Genomic DNA, 18,251 nt, shown 5'->3' with positions numbered 1-18,251 from the left:
TGAAAAACCCCGAAAAGGTCAAAGACAAAGAAGCCGATCCTTCCTTCCTCTTTATATACGAACAATGGAAATCCCGCAGGGGGAGAGAGAGAGAGAGAGAGAGAGAGAGAGAGAGAGAGAGGAGAAAAAGAAGGGAGCAGACGCGGTGAGAAATGGAGAGGGGTGTGCCGGTGGAGGAGCTGACCTCCGGTGCGAGCGGCCGGATCATCCCGGTCTTCAGGAACATACGGAGGTCCGTGCCGTCGCCGGCGTCGCTCCTCCGCCTTCTTCTCTTCCTGCATGCCCTCGCCATGTGGTTCCTCCTCTTCATCCGCCGCCGCAGCCCGATTTCCTGGAGATCGATGGCGGCTTCGGCTTCCTCGCGACGGAGGACGGGTGTAGGGACATGGTCGGCGGCCGCGGAGGAGGAGGACGTGCTGCGGCGTAGGGCCCTCGCCGAGCGGGTGGAGATGGTACCTTTGTCGGAGGAAGGCGGAGGGGAAGTGGCATGCCGCTGCGGGACCTTTTTGTTTCTGGGACCAAGGAGGACGGCACTCTACTGCCGGTCGTGGTTGCCGGCATCGGGAGATCTAAGGTGAGGATTCGATCCGATGCTGCGGTTAAGAATTAGGGGTTTGTTTCCTTTAATTCTTGCAAGGCGAGGGTTTTATTTGGTTCAGAGAATCAGTATTCTTTTATCGTTCCTTTGTCTTCTGCATCAAAAATTGAATCTTTTTTCGTTTGGATATATTTAGATTATAAGGACAGTATTTTATCGTTGGATTATATCCTTGTCGAAGGTCAATATAACATGATATCATTTGCCAATTCGGATGGGTGCCGTTCCTACTTATAAGGAACTGTCATTTTTAACTTGACATCACCTTTTGTTGACGGAGATCCTTCGCGTGATGATCGAATCACTGATTCTTTGATCTTACTACGCTTTGGTCTGCATCGAGGGGTCAGACCGAAGCATACTGGTCCTTCTTTCCTATTCGGCTTTCAAGTCAGAATCTGTCTTCTCTTTCCCCTGGTTTTAGGAAGATAGGACAGGGTGATTACAGTCTCTTGAGTCAGTTATTGACTCAATGTTTGGATTGGCTTGATCTGCAGATGGAGGAGCTGCGAGATCAACCGCTACTACTACTACTACTACTACTACTACTACTACTACTACTACTACTACTACTACTTCTACTACTACAACAAAAGTTAGAAATCGTTCCCCATCTAGGTGAGTTAGATGCAAGTTTCCTTCCCATGATTTAGTTCTATTGAGGACATCGACGAAATATATCCTAGAGGCTAAACTAGTTGAATCAACTTTTATACTTGAAAGGTTAAGCCTCAATCCTCAAAAGACTTGAAAATTCAAGAACACGTATTATATGCCAGATTTTATACTCCTAACATGCCCTTTTTTAATTCAAGGGGTACGATATTTGAATTGTTGTTTCCTTTGTGATTTGATGGTGTCTAATAAGAGTTGTTTTTCTGCAACTTGCAGGGGTATCCTGGTGATAATACATGGGCTCAATGAACACAGGTAAGTGGAGCCTAATTGGTTTGTCTTTTACTTGCAGTTATATACATATACATATGGATACATGTAATATATGTGTGTATGTGTGTATTGTAACTTATTCCATCTGTGAGATGGAATGTTTGATGGTGGTGTCCTGGTGGATTCTCTACCGTTGATCAACAAAGATAGCTATCAAGTTGATGGCTGTGTTCTAATCACATTACTAGCCAATGGCTAAATATGCACATATTGTATTACATAATATATGTAGAGTCTTTTTATGATAACATTGCTGTCTTATTTTTATCTCAGCGGAAGATATTCGCACTTTGCTAAGCAGCTGATGGCATGCAACTTTGGAGTATATGCGATGGATTGGATAGGTGTGTATGTGTTTGTGCTGGTCTTTTTGTTTGTTACAGTTGTTTTTCCGTAAACGGATGGACATTCTTGTGCCCTACTTTTGGTAAATTTAAGTGGTCTATATGCCAAGAGGATGAAATGCAGCATGAATAGGGATAAGTAAGTAACATATTCTTTTCAACATCTTGAAATTATTGCATTTGACTAATTCTCTAATGGCGTCTCATGACCTTAAGATTGCTGCAATCTGATCAAATGCTGCTTAGTGCAAGGACTGAAGGACCTCTCAAAAACACTTGTTGCATTTGTTCCTTTGCATTGTCATGCCTGATGCAATCATAAGTATTTAGTAACTAGCTCAAATAATGCAAGTGTACATGTGTTAAATATGCTAGCAGAGTTCACCTAATGCTTTCCATCTTTTGGTTCCTGTTGGATCTTTGAGAAATGACTAGGCAATGCATAATAGGTGCCCTAGTAATGTTTGAGATACTTAAGATCCAGGTAGCTTTCAAAGTGTTTTTGAAAAAACCAAGTTGAATAAAGCTAATGTATAGCAAATTATTTGTGATTTTTTGACAGGGCATGGTGGTAGTGATGGACTGCATGGGTATGTACCTTCATTGGACTATGTTGTGGAGGACACTGTGAGTGGATTCTGTTGTTATTTTTTCTTTGAACTTGTGTATACCGTATCCAAGTAATTCTAGTCTTAAGTATATTCGAATTTTCATTTACGTGTATGCAGGGAAAATTTCTGGAGAAAATTAAATCTGATAATCCTGGTGTGCCTTGTTTCCTTTTCGGTCACTCCACCGGTGGAGCTGTGGTTTTAAAGGTGATGTCATTATATAAAAATTGGAAAAACCTTTACCATCTTGATTATTCAGATTGGTCTATTCTGATCTCATCGATAAATTTGTTGCCTAACAGGCAGCTTCATATCCTCATATCAAAGCCATGGTAGAAGGGATCATACTAACATCTCCAGCACTGCGTGTAAAGCCAGCTCATCCAATAGTTGGGGTAATTCTTCTCTTGTGATCTCTTATGACGTGCTATAAAGTCAGACTGTTGCATACAGAAAGAAAAGTACTTTTAAGGGAGAACAATTACTGATCATTCCTGTGCTTGGTCAGGCTATCATTGATGCATAAGTTCCCTACTTGCTAAAATTACAAGAGCACTCAAGTCGTTTGGTTGTGCAGGCTGTGGCTCCAATTTTTTCACTGGTACTGCCAAAGTTACAATTCAAGGGAGCTAATAAAAGGGGCATTCCTGTGTCAAGAGACCCAGCTGCTATGTCGGCAAAGTACTCAGATCCACTGGTTTACACTAGACCTATAAGAGTTCGCACAGGCCATGAGATCCTACGCATCTCTTCTTACCTGCTGCAGAATATGAAGTCCATCACTGTACCTTTCTTCGTACTGCATGGGACTGCTGACAGGGTCACTGATCCATTGGCGTCGCAAGATCTGTACAATGTTGCTGCCTCGAGACACAAGGATATAAAGCTCTATGAAGGCTTCTTACACGACCTTCTATTTGAACCTGAGCGCGATGAAGTTGGAGGTGATATAATCAATTGGATGCTGAAGATGTTGCAGCTTCAAAATATGTGAATGTACACATCCATTGAAGAAAGCTATTGATTACGGAGAATTGGCCAAAAGATTGCTTGGTCAACTGTAGTCTGAAATTAGATCTGCATGTTTGATTTCCTTGTTTATAAAGATGACGAACTGAGTTCTGTTTTAGCTAATTAATGTTGTGTAAGTTTTCACATAAATCAATCTAATTGCAAAGTTTAAATAGCTATTCTCATCTACTACTCGATCTTCAGTTCTCTACTATAAATATATTATTTTATAGTTTATGATTCCTAGTTATATTTGTTGTCTGTTTGATTGACTGAGTACTGTAATTTCTTATCATTTGATATTGGATGTTGATAAATACTATTTAGGTGTCTTTGACAAACCATTCCTGCGACAGTTTGAAGTGTTGCAATTAACGCAAAAAGGTAGTGCTGATAAAAAAACATGAAATGCTTAACACATACAAAGTACCCACCCACCATGAGGATCAATCATTTTCTAATTATAAGCACAATCACACACATTTTTCTCAAGTTTCAACCTTTTCGCAGGAAACAAAAGTAGTAGGAAGAGTACCTCCTCAAAGGCGTAGCTACAAGAACTTACAAACTAAAAGGCTGTATAATTGCAGCAAAAGAGAGCAGATTCATACCCATATCTTTCTAATGAACGTTGCTCTCCACTCTAATCGTACATAAGCAAGCATTCTGTGGATCTTCAAACTCATCCTTATCACGATCCGAACACAGAAATTTTATTCTGAATCTTTACCACCCTCCTTCCATGAATCTGCATTGTCGCCGCCACCAGATGAGGCATCGTTGTTACCCGATTCTGAGTTGGTTTCTTCTTTGGGATTTGGTTCGGTCGTGTCTTCAATATTACGAGAGTTTTCTTCTCCCTTAGCGAAGTCATCTACTTGGGAATTTTCTGCATCAGCTTTCGGAACCTCGTTGGTAGGAATCTGTAAAATGTTCTCATTGGTATGGGATGAGTTTCCAGCTTCACTTGCTGAGCTTGTCTCAGAGTTTGTTCCTAAGCTGAAACTGTCCCCAGCATTTTGAGGCTCAGATGTGGCGTCTTCTTTATTAGATTCCAAATCCATCTTTTCTTCTTTAAAATCATTTCTGCCAGAATCTGAAGCATTATCTCCACTGGAATCAGCCGCATCCCTCTCCAGAGCCTTATCAAAGACCGGCAATTCCACATTCTCTGCATGATCAGCTACAGATGTGACCGGGAGCTTGTCATCCGACTCTGTATTAGTCTCCTCTACCGAAGGGTCATCATCATCGGTTACTTCAGCTTTTGTAACGCTGGTGTCTTGAAATTCAACTGCTTCCCTCTTTGGAACTTCACTATCAGTTGGTATCACTGGTACTTTTTCTTCGGTGGTATTGGGTAGACCGGTAGCTTCATCCACGGTTCTTGCATCAGAGCTTACATTTTGCATAGTATGGTGCTCGGTAGCCTCAGAATGAGTACTACTAATGTCTCCTTGAGAATCAAGAGTAATCTTATCAGAAGGCTCATTGTTGATAGACACCTCATTGTTCTCATTGTTAGGGAGAGAGAAGCTGGCATCATCTGAACTTGGATTGGCCGTGGTATCTTCCAAACTATCACTACCGTCAGCCTGGAATTTGCCTCCTCCATTGGTCTCAGTTGTTTCCTTTTCAACTTCAAAACTATTTTCACTACTGATTTCATTCTCTGATTCGACTCCTCCATTGGAATCAATTGTCTTGTTTTCAATTTCATCAACTTTTCCATCACCTTCTAATTGATTCTGGGAGCCGAAGATCCTCTCTTCGTCAAAAGTTATTTCTTCTTCGGTATCATTTTTTGATTGACCCAATGTGACTAGCTTATTTCGTTGAAGGGAGTCATCTCCAAGGTTTTCCCCCTCATTTGGATCCTGTGAGTTTTCGCTGTCCCTCTGACTGGGAAGCCGTAAAGCATCCATTTCGCTGGTACTCATTTCATTGCCCACTGTAACATCTCTGTTGCTGATGCTTGAGTCGTCGTTCCCATCCTTATTGCCGAGTTGTTCTTCTTGAGTTTCTGTTTGGTCAGTATCTGAGATATTTTTATGAGACTCCTCTTGTTCTTTACCAAAAGACTCGTCTTCATTCTTCTCTTCGGAGTGCTGACCAAAAGCCTCAGCTTGACCTCCAGCTTCATTTGTTTCGGAGATGTCATCGAAATCTATCGTCTGCCCATTTATGACAACAACATTCTCGGATCCTGCTTTCCCTTTCCGACCAAAATCTACATATTCCTGATCGATGTTGATTTGGTCTCCAGCATATTCATTCTTGTTGATACGGTTTAGCAACCAGACAACAACAGCCAAAAGCAATGCTATCTGGAGTACTCTCTTAACCATGGACCCTTTATCTAGCGAGTTGCGATTGCTTGATTGCCGAAACATCACTTCCTTTTCAGCAACTTCTGCAAAGGTAACAGCCAATCTGTAGGTTAGACAACTGACCATGTCTAGTCAAAGCTGGAGCAGTACAAGGTTCATATGCCACGATAAATGTTACATGGACAAACAGAGCCTGTCTATCTATCAGATTAATCACAAGGCAAAATGGAAAGTTTTGTCTCCCTTCGTCATTCTGACATATGTTCTGGTAATAAAGAACATATGCTCACACATCACCAGGAGTTGGAGGAATCATGTAGAACATGTTTCATTTGATCCATACTGTGGTTATAAACTCAAAAATAAAAAAGAGTTATTTGTTCCTTACAGAAATCAATATGTCAAGCGACAAACAACTTTTTACTTGCCAATGATTCCGAGTAAGAAATTACCGAAAGCTAGAATATATGAACTATTTTAGATCGAGCTTATCTTTCGAGCCTGATTTATCATTCACTTCAGAAAAATTCAAGTCGGAATGGATCAAATGCTTTACCATAACTACAAATTATTACTTTTGCTGGAAAAGAAAAATTAGTGTTTCTTCCACACGGGCAGTTAACATTGCAACTACACCCTGCAACACATGAATTACATTGCGCATGAAGAACAAGTGATACATCAAATGACATACATCACGCTCACACGTGGACTCGAACCGGAGACCTATCAGTGCGCAACAATGTACTACACTTTTTTGAACGTTGCCAATTCATCAAGAATAAGCATAGAAAAATTTCGTGCCTTCATTTGGTTTTCAAGTCATAGTATCTAACTAAACACCAGAAACACACTGATTTCCTTTTCAAGAAGCAATGGCATAACAAGATTGAGAAATCCCCAGTCATCAGATGTCTACCATAGTGTTTGTTGTTAGCTGAGATCTATTTGAGAAGCATATCCAGATCCCACAAATTTACCAATGAAAAGTAATCCTTGAGCTATTTCTTCCATAAGATCCTCAAAAGAACAATGTATTCTTTCAGTATGCTCTTCATACGGCTTCACAAATAAAATTGTCTCGCATTCAAAAACAATCAATCTAGGTAGCACAGTTTCCACTTGAAAACCACTCACTCACTCAGGAATAAAAGCATATACATTAAGAAAAAGTCGAAATGCAGCTCAAATCTGTCAAATTGAAATGTCGAGATCAAATTATGATGATTCACAAAGGCAGTCTGATTCTTTCCCCAAATTATGATGGTTCAGAACAAGCATCATCAAGAACTGACTATTTGAATCCAGATCCGACGAGATTTATCCTATCAAGAACGGTTCTTTTGATGAAAAAGAAACCATCTTTCGAAAAGCAAACCCAAACCCTTTTAAAAGAGATCAGATACCTCAAAACCCACAAAATAAGGAAAAAAGAACAGAAATTTTCAGGAATTGAAGATATTCGCTATGACAAAAGAAGCCGAAATGGAGAAGAACAGCGGGGATCGAACCTTAGGGCGCAGTAGATCGGACTGGGAATCGGATACCGCTGGCTCCACGACGAAAAAGGTCACTCCAACTACCAATTTTCGGAAGCAAAACTCCAATTAAGATCGAGATTGGTTACGAGACCGCCGCCAGTGTCCTGTCGGTCGATTTCAAATCACCGACGGGATGGAATTGATGCTCGTCCGAGGATTCTGCGATTTACTGCATCATCGGCCGTTGGATTCTCCCATTTCTCGACTCCGGAAGATCCGACGGGGGGGATGCTTCGAGAACTCCGAAAGGACCCTTCAATTGGAGACGCTGGAGGTTGTCGTAGGAAGCCGCTACGCGTTGATATCCGTTCGTTACATAGATCCAACGGCGGAAGAGCCCCCACATCACGTGATGGAATTTGACGATTCACACTATTCCGTGACAGGTGGAACCCACAAGCTATCTGCAATTAAATGAGAGGCGGATGGCGGTGTCGAACGTCCTTGTTTGCTTCGATGAAGCCGGAGATGATTGTGGATACTAGATCTGGACCCGGACCCGACCCGTTCGTATGTTCGCTAGTATTAACGGATCGTGTTGGGCTAAATGGGCCAGGTCACGTGATTAAAATACAGGCCCGGCAGAACCCAAAGTGAAACCTCTTCGCGTGGTGAATCTAATAACCTTCTGGTACACTTGTCACGGTGCACTTCTCATTTACCAAAACCCCCATCCTCAGAGGTACGTGTTAATACTTAGCATGTTCTATTGGTTTTATCCAGTAAGAATCCATGAGACTATTGTTGACATTTTGACTGATTCGAAATGCTAAGCTAGTCGAGCTTCATACATCATATGCTTTGGATCGCCACTGGATTCTGGCTCTTCAGCGCAACCTGTTCGATTGGCTTCCCTTGTACTTTCTTCACTAGCTTTCTTCCACGGGATTTCACTATATGCATACTACGCACCTCGAAGGACGCTTCCGATGTTTTCTTGTAGAGTGACCTACTTTCAGAAAGATCAGCTGTAAATGTTAGGGCATGACCACTGTCACCGTAGCCTATGTTTAGTACATCAGCCTGCAACTTCACTGCGAGCTTTCATGAAATGTATGTAGCCTTTGTAGTGACGCCATGGCTTTGTTCGTGCTTGCTTCGCTGGAGATCACGTTGTGAACTCACCAACCTTTGGCCAGATAAGAGTCATCAGTGCAGTGATACAGTACAGCGTAGAGTGAACTCGAGACATTCTGGCAAATGAGGACAAATGAACTAAGAATGGGAAGAGAAGAGAGAAATCTTTGCTTTGTAATGAAAACATGAAAAGATAAATACTCATGTACGTCTAACTTATCTGTCCACAAGTACAAAGATTAGAGAAAGATAGAATCAAATGTCTATAATAATTGAGCTGATCTCTGAATGGGGGATGCAGTGGTGCAAGATGGAGGAGGGACCAACAAGCCTGGCCTCATTAAAGACAGTTCACTTTAGTCACTTTTATGTTGCTCAACTGCCCTAAGCGATGCCTGCAATGCCAGGATTCAATATATTTATCTACAATCACACAGCAGGATTCAAATTTAATGTTGTTTCTTTCCCAGAGTAATATAGTCTCATATGACCCTCTGCGTCTCTGTGTGTGTGTTCTGGACAAAGCACTACTGCACGATGGTTACAGAAAAATATTGCTAGTGGCGAACTCAAAAGGATGGAGCCCTGCCGTGGATTGGGATTCTATTCGGAAATGAAATCCACACCAGTGTAGAGTATGTTATCGAATCTGATACAACAGTTCCTGCGAATAGTAGATTGGAGTTTTGGAGAAAAGCAAGACAGGAGGTTTGCTGGGCCTATCATCCTAGAATTATTAAATAGAAATAATTTCATGTGATATGCGAGAGTGCTTCTTGATGCTGACTCGGGCAGCTTTTCTTGTTCTACAGCTATACCAGACATCTTTGGTTGGGGGTAAAATGAAGTTTATTTGCTTTAAGACGCATTATGAGATTGGTTATGTAAAGAACCCTATTCCAGTGACCCTTGTTTGATATATAGATTTGATGCAGTTACCTTTAGCGACCCTTGTTCTTCAACTCCTCTTCATTGTCGGTAATGTGATTCATAGCATATGTTATTAACACTTCAGAAGAAAACAAGGATTATATCTACATTTATGACCTACATCTGGTTATATTTCTGTTCGCTAAGTAGTAATGAGGAGGATCAAAAGAGTTGTTTGGACCCGTGATTTAAGATAACAATGCACTTGAAATGATTTGTACTCCGAAGGTTTGATAAAGGTTTCTAATGTTCTAAATTTAGCATTTAAGAGAAGAAAATTGATCTGTTGTGGCAATCAACCTCCTAAAGTGAGAGATTATGATCAACCTATCCTCTAAAACATGGCGCTATCAAGGTATAGAGGCTCCATGGCCAAGTCCTAAAAGAGAGCTCTCCGGTGCACTTTGGTACCAGTTCGGGTACGCTAACGTGTTCTTTTCCTTTTCCTTTGCCTTTGTTCAGAAAAAGAGAAGGGATCATACAGTGCATAGGGTCCTTCGTTTCTGGTTTGGCATTCTTCATGGATAAGATTGCAGCGATGGAGCAGATTCCTACAGCACAGATTAGCTAGCATTTAGAGTTTCTTGTGAGTAGCGCGTGAAGAGAGCCGAAGGAAGAAGGCCCGCACCAAGTCTATCGGTATCTCTTCTCCCTTGGCAAGAAAATAGATCTGTGTGCACGGTGGATCTCATACGAGCATTGAGGTTGCTTGCTGAGAATCCATGTACTGAGAAGTACAACCTGTAGGACTGGAAGGGAGGAAGAAGATGCGGGATTGTGTCAAAAAGAGAACGACCTGTGGACTGTGGTGTGCGCCTTTTGTTTCGCTTTTGCTTTCTACTGCCACCGGTGGGGCCACATGTTCCGTGCACCGACCCACTTGCTCACAACTGTGCTCCACCAGCAACTTAGGTTGATTCAGTCCCTTGTCGGATGTCGAAACCTTAATACCATTGCAACATCTGGCGCATACAAAAATATCACTGAATCCACACTGCCAAGTGTGAAGAGAGTAGAATGAGCCTCCATTCGAAGTTTCTGAAGAGGTACGGAGAGGTGCTCGAGAAGGAGTTTTAACTCTCGTTCACGGTTACCCACATGAATCATGTTGGGCATCCCGTCAACTCAGCCATGGCCGCCATCTGTTTGGTGAACAACAGCCTTTGGAAAGCTCAACAAACGCAGGTGGGAAAAAGGGGACAAAGTTCTTGGCCACTAAGTTACAACAAAGTGGATGGACACTTGTGTCTTCTTCTTTCCTCAAAAGTTTGATTAGTATAGTAAAAGCATTACAATGTCGGAAAAAAGTAAAAGCTAATCGGAGCGTTTTAAGCCAAGTTTGCATATCTAAACTTGAATGCCAAGTTTATACGTAATGCTTTCTTGAAAGTGAAGTCCAATTGCCACCAAAACCTCATGCTTTCTTTGGCTACAATCATGGGAGTCAGGTCAGGCCATTTACACTTATTTTGGTGCAAGTTTCCCTTCGCTCGGTGTTTCTTTCTATAAATACCACCGCTTGCTTCCCCCTCTCTCGATCGTGCAGACCCTAAACACAAGCAGAGCGCTCTGGTTTCCACCATCTTCCCTTCGCTTCTCCAAGAATAGCTCCCTCGAGTACACCCAAATGGATCCTTCCCTGGCCAAGCGGCTGTGGCACATGATCAGAGCTGCTTGCTACATGCTACGTAAGGGTTTCTGCAGGCACAAGCTCATGATGGATCTCCACCTCCTCCTCAAGCGCGGCAAGCTCGCCGGGAAAGCCATCGGAAACTTCGTCACCTTCCATCACCACCATGACCGCCACACTGGCTCCGATGCGTACCCGGCCTGCTCGTGCCGGTCCATGGACCCCGACTTCTCCTTCTACAACAACAAGGAGATAGAGTTCAGCTGCAGCAACACCCCCTCCTACCCATCCTTCTTCCTCACTGCCAAGCGGAAGAACCGCCAACGCCACGGCTGCTACGACATCGACGTCACCGCACTAGCCCAGCAGCTTGAAATGCTGAGCACGGAGATATCTGAAGCCGAGTCGTCGGCCATGGCGTCGGCGTCGGCGTCGCCGTCGCCTGCGCCGATGTGGAGCGTCGGTAAGAGCCCGGCAGCGGTGCGGCAGCTGAGGGTAACAGACTCGCCGTTCCCGATGATGGATGGGGACGGGGAGGCCGATGGCCGCGTCGACCGGGAGGCAGAGGAGTTCATCAAGAGGTTCTACGAGAAGCTTCGTCTCCAGCAGAGCGTCCCGGCGACACCGGAGTACCAGTACCGCAGCCGCCGCAAGCCGGCCTGATGTGGCTCTCATGGAGCTTGGCCGCTGCGAATAATGAGATCCTGTAGAGAGAGAAGCACGTGAGCCTACCTTGTTCGGAGCTTCTCTGCTGCTTTCAGTCTGCTTTGGTTGCTGAAGCTGAGGGATGCAGCTGTTCATGAAATATTTTGATTATTCCATGTGTTCCTAAAATATTGAAGATCGAGTTACTGTTGGACATACTGAAGGAAAATTTGTAATGTTGATTAATCGAATGACAAGAATGTTTATGTTCGTCAGATCTTCCAGTTTATTGTAATGCGACCATATTTGGGGTGTCTGGGGTAATGCTTTGTCTTGTTACTTGGAGCTGAGATCCAGCAGATGCAGTTGTTATCAGTCCCTCATGTCCATTGGTTCAAAGGATGACTAAAGAACATTAGAACAATAAAAAGAAAAGAATAAGGTGACACAAATTTAGAACAACAAAAAAGAAAAATAATGGGTCGATCACTCTGTGCCAATATTCAGTCTATCAACACACACAAGATAAGTAACATAACACAGATGTGAAGCTTCTATATAAGAAAGAACAATGAGTGCAGATTACGTTGCTTCCATGGCAACATTTATTTCCATCCACCTAAACTACTAATTTATTGTCGATAGCCCGGGAACTAAAAACACTTTTGAGACAACAATCATAGAAGGAACAATAGTTTTCAAATGTGTAATGACCATGCGACTGCTACAAAATTGATAGATTCTGTTTTGCCTATTCAACGGTAATTGCGATATGCCGGGGTGTACATGCAACTCTCTGCATATTTCACCAGGTTGTCCGGGCGAGGAAAACGAGTAGCCAAACCTACAAAAACAGAAAGGTCGTAAATTGATTGAACAAGGAAGCATGATATAATATTATGGCATTGACGATCAGAGAACGAACCAAGTTCATATACTTTTGCAGCCACATTAGCGGCAATATGCGCAGATATCTTTCGGATATTTTTGAAGGGAGGATAGATCAGTCCTTTGTCAAAATTCTCTTGTGTCACTTGCTGGGCTAAAGCTTCCGCTGTTCCAAACACCAATGTAAACCCTCAAACTAAAGCAATTGCGTAGTGAACAATTTAAAAAAGAACGGAGTAGAGAACATTTTTTTATCCTTTTATGTTTGTAATAATTTTTAGAATAGTTAATTGAACTTGCTACATGATGAACATTTAATTCATACCTAAATAAATGCAATCTGGAACAAAAGAACAGTAACCAAGTAATTTCTGGTCCCAACCATGTTGAGACCATCTTCGTCATGCTGCAACAGTATATATACTTCTAATAACATCATTCAGTCTTTCAGAATGGTATTTGGCTGATGCTTATATGCTTTGCAATTTTGCCAACTGACACATGAAAATCTATTATATAAAGCTACAAGCAATTCCTGGATAGATGCAGAAGCTACATTTAACTTCTACTTACAGGCTGCAAGAAGCATTTCATCGTGCACACGTATGGCACCAGATATCACCAAGCCAAGACCGAAACCAGGAAATATGTAAGCATTATTTGCCTGAAAATGTACAAAATGAGTTCAGTTATCGCATGCTTTTGTAAACCCATCATCAATCAGTTCAGTTCTCGCTAAGAGTCATGTCAAATTCTTGATGATAGGGGAGGACCAAGTTCAAGACCTGGCCAGGTACAAAAATCTTCCCCTCATATTCAACAGGATCAAATGGGCTCCCGCTCGCAAAAATTGCACAACCCTACAAATTAAAGATAATTATAGAACTTACAGATATGATAAAACGATTACGGGTTGAGCGAGCACATGGCAAACAGGTTCTCACCTTACTCCAAGTATATGTTTCCTCGGCAGTACATTCTGATTGTGTTGTGGGATTTGACAGAGCAAGAATGACAGGTTTCTGCATTTTATTTTTTGCAATGTAAGTAGTGTTAGTTTTCATCCTTGAACGCAACGAGTAGAACAACCTAAGAAATGGAGATATGGAGAACATGATGTACCTCATTAAATGAAGCCATGGCCTCAACTACATCTTGTGTAAAAGTCTTCCCTACTCCAGAGGTTCCTATCAACACAGTTGGCTTGATGGCCTAGGAGAAACCAAAAAACATTCACTTAATTAACATTCAATTGGCAGAAATAAAATTTATTCAGCAAAGAGGGAAAGCGAGAATGACAACATATAAAAAAAAGAGGTCATTTGTGACATATAGGAAAATTGATTCTTCATAAAAGAAAAAAGAAAACACAGCAACTTCCTCTATTGGCAAGTGATTTTGACTCAAATAGGAACCTAAATATATGTACCAACAATGAGGATTAGCAATCATACAAGTGAAAAAAGTAGATCTATTATAATATCCAGTTAGAACTCAATTATCCCAAATCTAATAGACTCCAAAAGAGATTAACCCCCCAACTATTTGTAGGTTACGATTCTAATATCCTGCATAAGAATGGACTACTACCACTAATGAAAAAAAAGAAGCAAACAAATGATTGCAGGCTTTACAGATGAAAGGGTTGAATTACAAAATCAATCTTGAGAAGTTTCACACCTTCACAGCATCTAAAAGGTTGTTAACAGGTTCATGGTCATGTGCCCAAGGTTTCTTGAAGTGTTGTAGAGATTCCATCCGGGAACTAACAATCAATCCCTGTACATTTAAGGAGCACAGCAAGTTCACAAGGATGTATGATAACAAATAAAATACCACAAACTACTATCAGTATAAAACAGCAAGAGATCTACTCATGCACTTCCCTACCTTTGAGTCAACAAGCCAAATCTTTTCACGATTATTTTCGATTGGGGTACCCATCTGAGATACTTGCAGAAAAAGAAAACCAATGTTGTGAGAAAAGGATGATAGTTAGTCTCAACAGCAGAAAGAAAGTAAAGACGTTGAATCTGAATATGTGTACCTGTCTTGACATCTCAAGAGCAATGAGCTCAGCAATACCAGTGCCAGCCTGTCAATACCATATTTGATGTTGGAAAGTGGCTCAGAGTCTGGAGGAAAAAATGATATAGAGCAAGTTGATATAAAGTGTATCAAAAGACCTTCAACTTGCAAGAACCAAATACTTCCGCATCGATCTCTATATCGATAATCACATTTACCATATGAATGCATCTTAAGTTGGCTTTGTTTCACCAAAGATTGAAACCCTTGTCAGTCTAAACCATCTGTTTGTATATAATTGATCTAGAGGATTAATTAACAACATGGATCTAGTTTTATATGAATGTATTAGCAAAAAGTTTGTCTGCACTCGTCCTCTGAAAAATAAAACAAGCATGGTGCTTTTCTCACAGATCCATTGATGAGATATAATGAATCAAGTTTGTGATTTGAGCAGTAGGCACGAGACCAATGAAATAGTAGAAAATCACTAGGTAATTACCTCACCAGCACCAAGGAACAAGTAAGTATGGTCCGCTAAGGTCCCTCCAACCAACTTCAGTGCAGCAACAAGTCCAGCAAGGACCACGGAAGCTGTTCCCTGCAGTTATTACAAATTATTAACTTAAAGAATCAACACGTTGCAACTAAGTTAGATGCAAATAATAGACTAGACAAAAACAATTGATGCATAAGCTGCACAGGAAAAGCATCAATTAATTTACCTGGATGTCATCATTAAAGACAAGATGTGTCTTGCTATATTTTGCAAGCAAATCGAATGCATGATGATTGGCAAAGTCTTCGAACTGGAACCAAATGAAAATAGAACTATGATATAACTTTAAATATTAAATAACAGGGGATTTTCAATTCATGTCTATCACCAATAGATTTCCACATGTTCACAGACCTGAATTAGGACTTTCTCACCATATTGTTGCTTGACAGCACACATGAACTCATGGAGAAGATCCTCATATTCCTAACACAGCACATGCGTGATAAAGGTCAGCATTAAGCAGTAAGTAGTCTGTAAAAGCTTTCTGTACAATTTCCAATAGATAAAAAGTACCTGGCCTCTAGCTCGTTTTTGTCTTAGACCAATATAAAAGTCATCATTCAGCAATTGCTCATTGTTTGTGCCCACATCAATTGTTATGGGTAAGCACTGTAAGCAAATTAATAGCTGTTTAGACAACCCTTACAACTAAAAGGAAGTAGCAGCACGAAAGATAGAAGCACTAATTAATTATATCATCAAATTTGAAAACAAAAATGACGCAAGCCTAGATCCTAGAAAGACAATATATGTGCACAGCATCATTAGTAAAAAGTGCTTACTGCAGATGGACGGAGTCCTCCAAGGGCTGTATAAAGAGCAAGTTTGCCAACAGGAATTCCCATTCCCTAAGCCAAATGACAATTAACTGTTATCAATCATGAGACAGATATAACACACTTAATTGTGCTCAAACATTTATAACAGTTTTACCTGACACCCAAGGTCTCCTAGACCCAAAATGCGCTCACCATCAGTGACCACGATAACTTGAATGGTCTTCTCAGGCCAGTTCTTTAGCACCTCAAGAATTTTCCCTCTGGCAAAGATGATAATCCTTGAGTTTATATAGTAAATAATAATAGTAGATAATGCAACAAACCAAATAACATACTTCTCTTTCAGACTGATATATAGACCCTGTGGACGCCGAAAGATGCTCCCATACTTTTGGCAGGCCTCGCCAACTGTTGGTGTGTATACAACCGGAAGTAATTCCTCAACATTGTCAATCAGAAGCTTGTAGAAAAGCCTCTCGTTCCTCTCCTGAAGATCAATGAAGTATAAATGTTAATGCAATGATTGTTACGTACGTTACTCAAAGCTCTGAAATCCAAAGATAAAAACTATGAGAAAATCGTGAGAATGAAAAAAATGAGGAAAAGATAGTAAGACAGTTTACCTGCAGGTCCATCATTGACATGTAACGCTGCAGGGGAACTTCATATTTGCGAAGATTGTGCAGCAGCTTTTTCTCCTGAGGAATGGCGATAAGCATAACAAGACACAGAATGAGCTCACCACAGAGTGACCAGAATACTTCAGATTAGAAATGAATACTAACCTGCAGCTCTTGAGTTAGGACAACTGGAGGCAATAGGCCTCGCAAGTAGTGAGCATCTCTCTCAATTTCAGTAAAGGCGAGCCCTTTGTTGTGGTGTGGATCTCTTAGTAGACTATACCCACTGAGGATCAAGGAAAGTTTATCACAAAAAGAAGAAGAAAATGCACATTTTGCTTGTGAGAGGTGAGTTGAAAGGACTTTGCCAGAGGAGATGTGATTCCCCTTTGCAAGTTATAATCAACCATGGACTTATCTCCAAAGTACAAGTTGTTCATAGAATGTCAATTAATCATTGTGCAATATGAATGAACGCGATAGGGATCTGATCGAAAAACACAAGGTGATCAGAAATGATGTAAAAAAGTTGACATTTTTAAGGGAAAAAACAAGAAAAAATGTCGTTCTACGAGCAGGAAAGGAAGGCAGAGATGAAAAGGCGACGAAATTGGACCTAGCGACGGAGAAGGTCCAGGGAGTGACGAGCTGCTCCTCGGTAGCGCGATCCTCGCCGTAGGCGTCCTCGGCTCCACCGCCCACCGTCGCCGTGGGGTCCATGTACGCCTCCACCTGGCGCGCGTTCTCCATCACCGCCCTCCCCTCTCTTCCTCCTCTCGCTATAACCACCCTTCTACTCCCTCCGAACTGCACCGCTGCCGCTCTCCTCTGCGACCAGCACAACCCGCGGCAGTAAAGCTAGTGATAGATACAGACACTCGTTCTTGTGAAGCAACGCAACGAATACCTCCTCAACCGGCCCTTTTATGCCCAACCATCGCAAAGGGAAGATGGTTTTGGGGCTAAACTATTCGTAGGAATATGTGAGCAAGGAAAGGTTCGCGGGGGTCAACGTTGATGATAAAACTATGAGTCTAATTTGTGATGGTCTAATCTACGCATCGAAGGCGGCCGATCGAGGAGACCCACGCGGTCACACGCGAAGGTGCAGGCAGCTATGAAACCAGTGGCATGTCAAACCAGTGTGAACCAAATCACAGAAAAAATTTAAAAGGAGAGTTCTTTTTCTTGTTTCTTGATTCTAGAGAGGGGGCTGGTGTGGCGGCGGCAGGAAAGGAAGGATTTGTACCAGAACGTTGAAGCTGCTGCTGTTGACGAAGAGGGAGAGCATGACGAAGCAGAGAGTAGGACGGTGGACTGCTTCGTTCCCAAGCCTTTCTCCTCCCCTGTAGAGCGGAATTAGGAGGTGAAGACACGGTGCTCCTTGGGGACTGGCTCATAAGCCAATTAAAAATGACGTTGTACCAAAAGAAGTCGTTGCTTGGTTGCATGAGACCGAATAAAGGGAGGAGACATAGATGAACAGCTTTCTCTTCCTCAAGCGAAGAATTTGGACGTCAGAAGGCCATGGCACGCACAATTTTCGTTAGGTGGGAAAGGGAGAAACGATGGGATCGAACGAACGCCTGCTTTTGACTCGTTTGCAGCAACCAAATCCCTACGTTTCAGCTGTTCTCATCGAGCAGGAAGAAGATGTATCCATGGGCTCCCTACCTCCCTATTGTCAATTAATGATGAATGTGGTTTCC

At 41.9% G+C, this 18,251-nt stretch overlaps 4 protein-coding genes across 6 annotated transcripts; 2 read left to right on the top strand and 2 right to left on the bottom strand.

The window, feature by feature from the left end:
- Positions 1 to 74: 74 nt before the first annotated feature.
- On the top strand, positions 75 to 3,691 carry LOC135625176 (uncharacterized). The gene is made up of 7 exons (XM_065129578.1): positions 75 to 574; positions 1,490 to 1,528; positions 1,820 to 1,890; positions 2,453 to 2,517; positions 2,619 to 2,708; positions 2,804 to 2,896; positions 3,079 to 3,691. The coding sequence occupies exons 1-7, from the start codon at positions 153 to 155 to the stop codon at positions 3,493 to 3,495; spliced, it is 1,197 nt and encodes a 398-aa protein (XP_064985650.1). The 5' UTR covers positions 75 to 152; the 3' UTR covers positions 3,496 to 3,691.
- A 261-nt stretch (positions 3,692 to 3,952) lies between these two features.
- On the bottom strand, positions 3,953 to 7,624 carry LOC103968859 (uncharacterized). The gene is made up of 2 exons (XM_009382193.3): positions 7,354 to 7,624; positions 3,953 to 5,925 (listed from the first exon to the last, which is right to left on the bottom strand). The coding sequence occupies exon 2, from the start codon at positions 5,903 to 5,905 to the stop codon at positions 4,226 to 4,228; it is 1,680 nt and encodes a 559-aa protein (XP_009380468.2). The 5' UTR covers positions 5,906 to 5,925; positions 7,354 to 7,624; the 3' UTR covers positions 3,953 to 4,225.
- Positions 7,625 to 10,791: 3,167 nt separating this feature from the next.
- Positions 10,792 to 11,979, top strand: LOC135625175 (uncharacterized). Its single transcript, XM_065129577.1, has one exon. The coding sequence runs from the start codon at positions 11,018 to 11,020 to the stop codon at positions 11,681 to 11,683; it is 666 nt and encodes a 221-aa protein (XP_064985649.1). The 5' UTR covers positions 10,792 to 11,017; the 3' UTR covers positions 11,684 to 11,979.
- A 214-nt stretch (positions 11,980 to 12,193) lies between these two features.
- On the bottom strand, positions 12,194 to 18,220 carry LOC103968857 (NADP-dependent malic enzyme). 3 transcript variants are annotated; one of them, XM_018819517.2, is made up of 21 exons: positions 17,968 to 18,220; positions 17,792 to 17,888; positions 17,159 to 17,370; positions 16,708 to 16,828; positions 16,546 to 16,620; positions 16,258 to 16,409; positions 16,077 to 16,182; positions 15,926 to 15,991; positions 15,657 to 15,752; positions 15,495 to 15,566; positions 15,307 to 15,390; positions 15,084 to 15,182; positions 14,601 to 14,648; positions 14,444 to 14,497; positions 14,234 to 14,332; positions 13,676 to 13,765; positions 13,498 to 13,575; positions 13,339 to 13,413; positions 13,127 to 13,217; positions 12,591 to 12,719; positions 12,194 to 12,509 (listed from the first exon to the last, which is right to left on the bottom strand). In XM_018819517.2, exons 1-21 carry the CDS (start codon positions 17,991 to 17,993, stop codon positions 12,421 to 12,423), a joined length of 1,959 nt encoding a protein of 652 aa, XP_018675062.2. In that variant the 5' UTR covers positions 17,994 to 18,220; the 3' UTR covers positions 12,194 to 12,420. The 3 variants fall into 3 exon arrangements, with proteins under 3 accessions (XP_018675062.2, XP_064985647.1, XP_064985648.1); XM_065129575.1 differs by lacking the exons at positions 16,708 to 16,828; positions 17,159 to 17,370 and having other exon boundaries at positions 17,968 to 18,207; XM_065129576.1 differs by lacking the exon at positions 17,159 to 17,370 and having other exon boundaries at positions 17,792 to 18,180.
- Positions 18,221 to 18,251: the final 31 nt, after the last annotated feature.

Source organism: Musa acuminata, chromosome BXJ2-10 (assembly GCF_036884655.1).
Source record: "Musa acuminata AAA Group cultivar baxijiao chromosome BXJ2-10, Cavendish_Baxijiao_AAA, whole genome shotgun sequence".
Lineage (NCBI taxonomy): Eukaryota > Viridiplantae > Streptophyta > Magnoliopsida > Zingiberales > Musaceae > Musa > Musa acuminata.
This window is presented reverse-complemented; position numbering and strand designations above follow the sequence as displayed.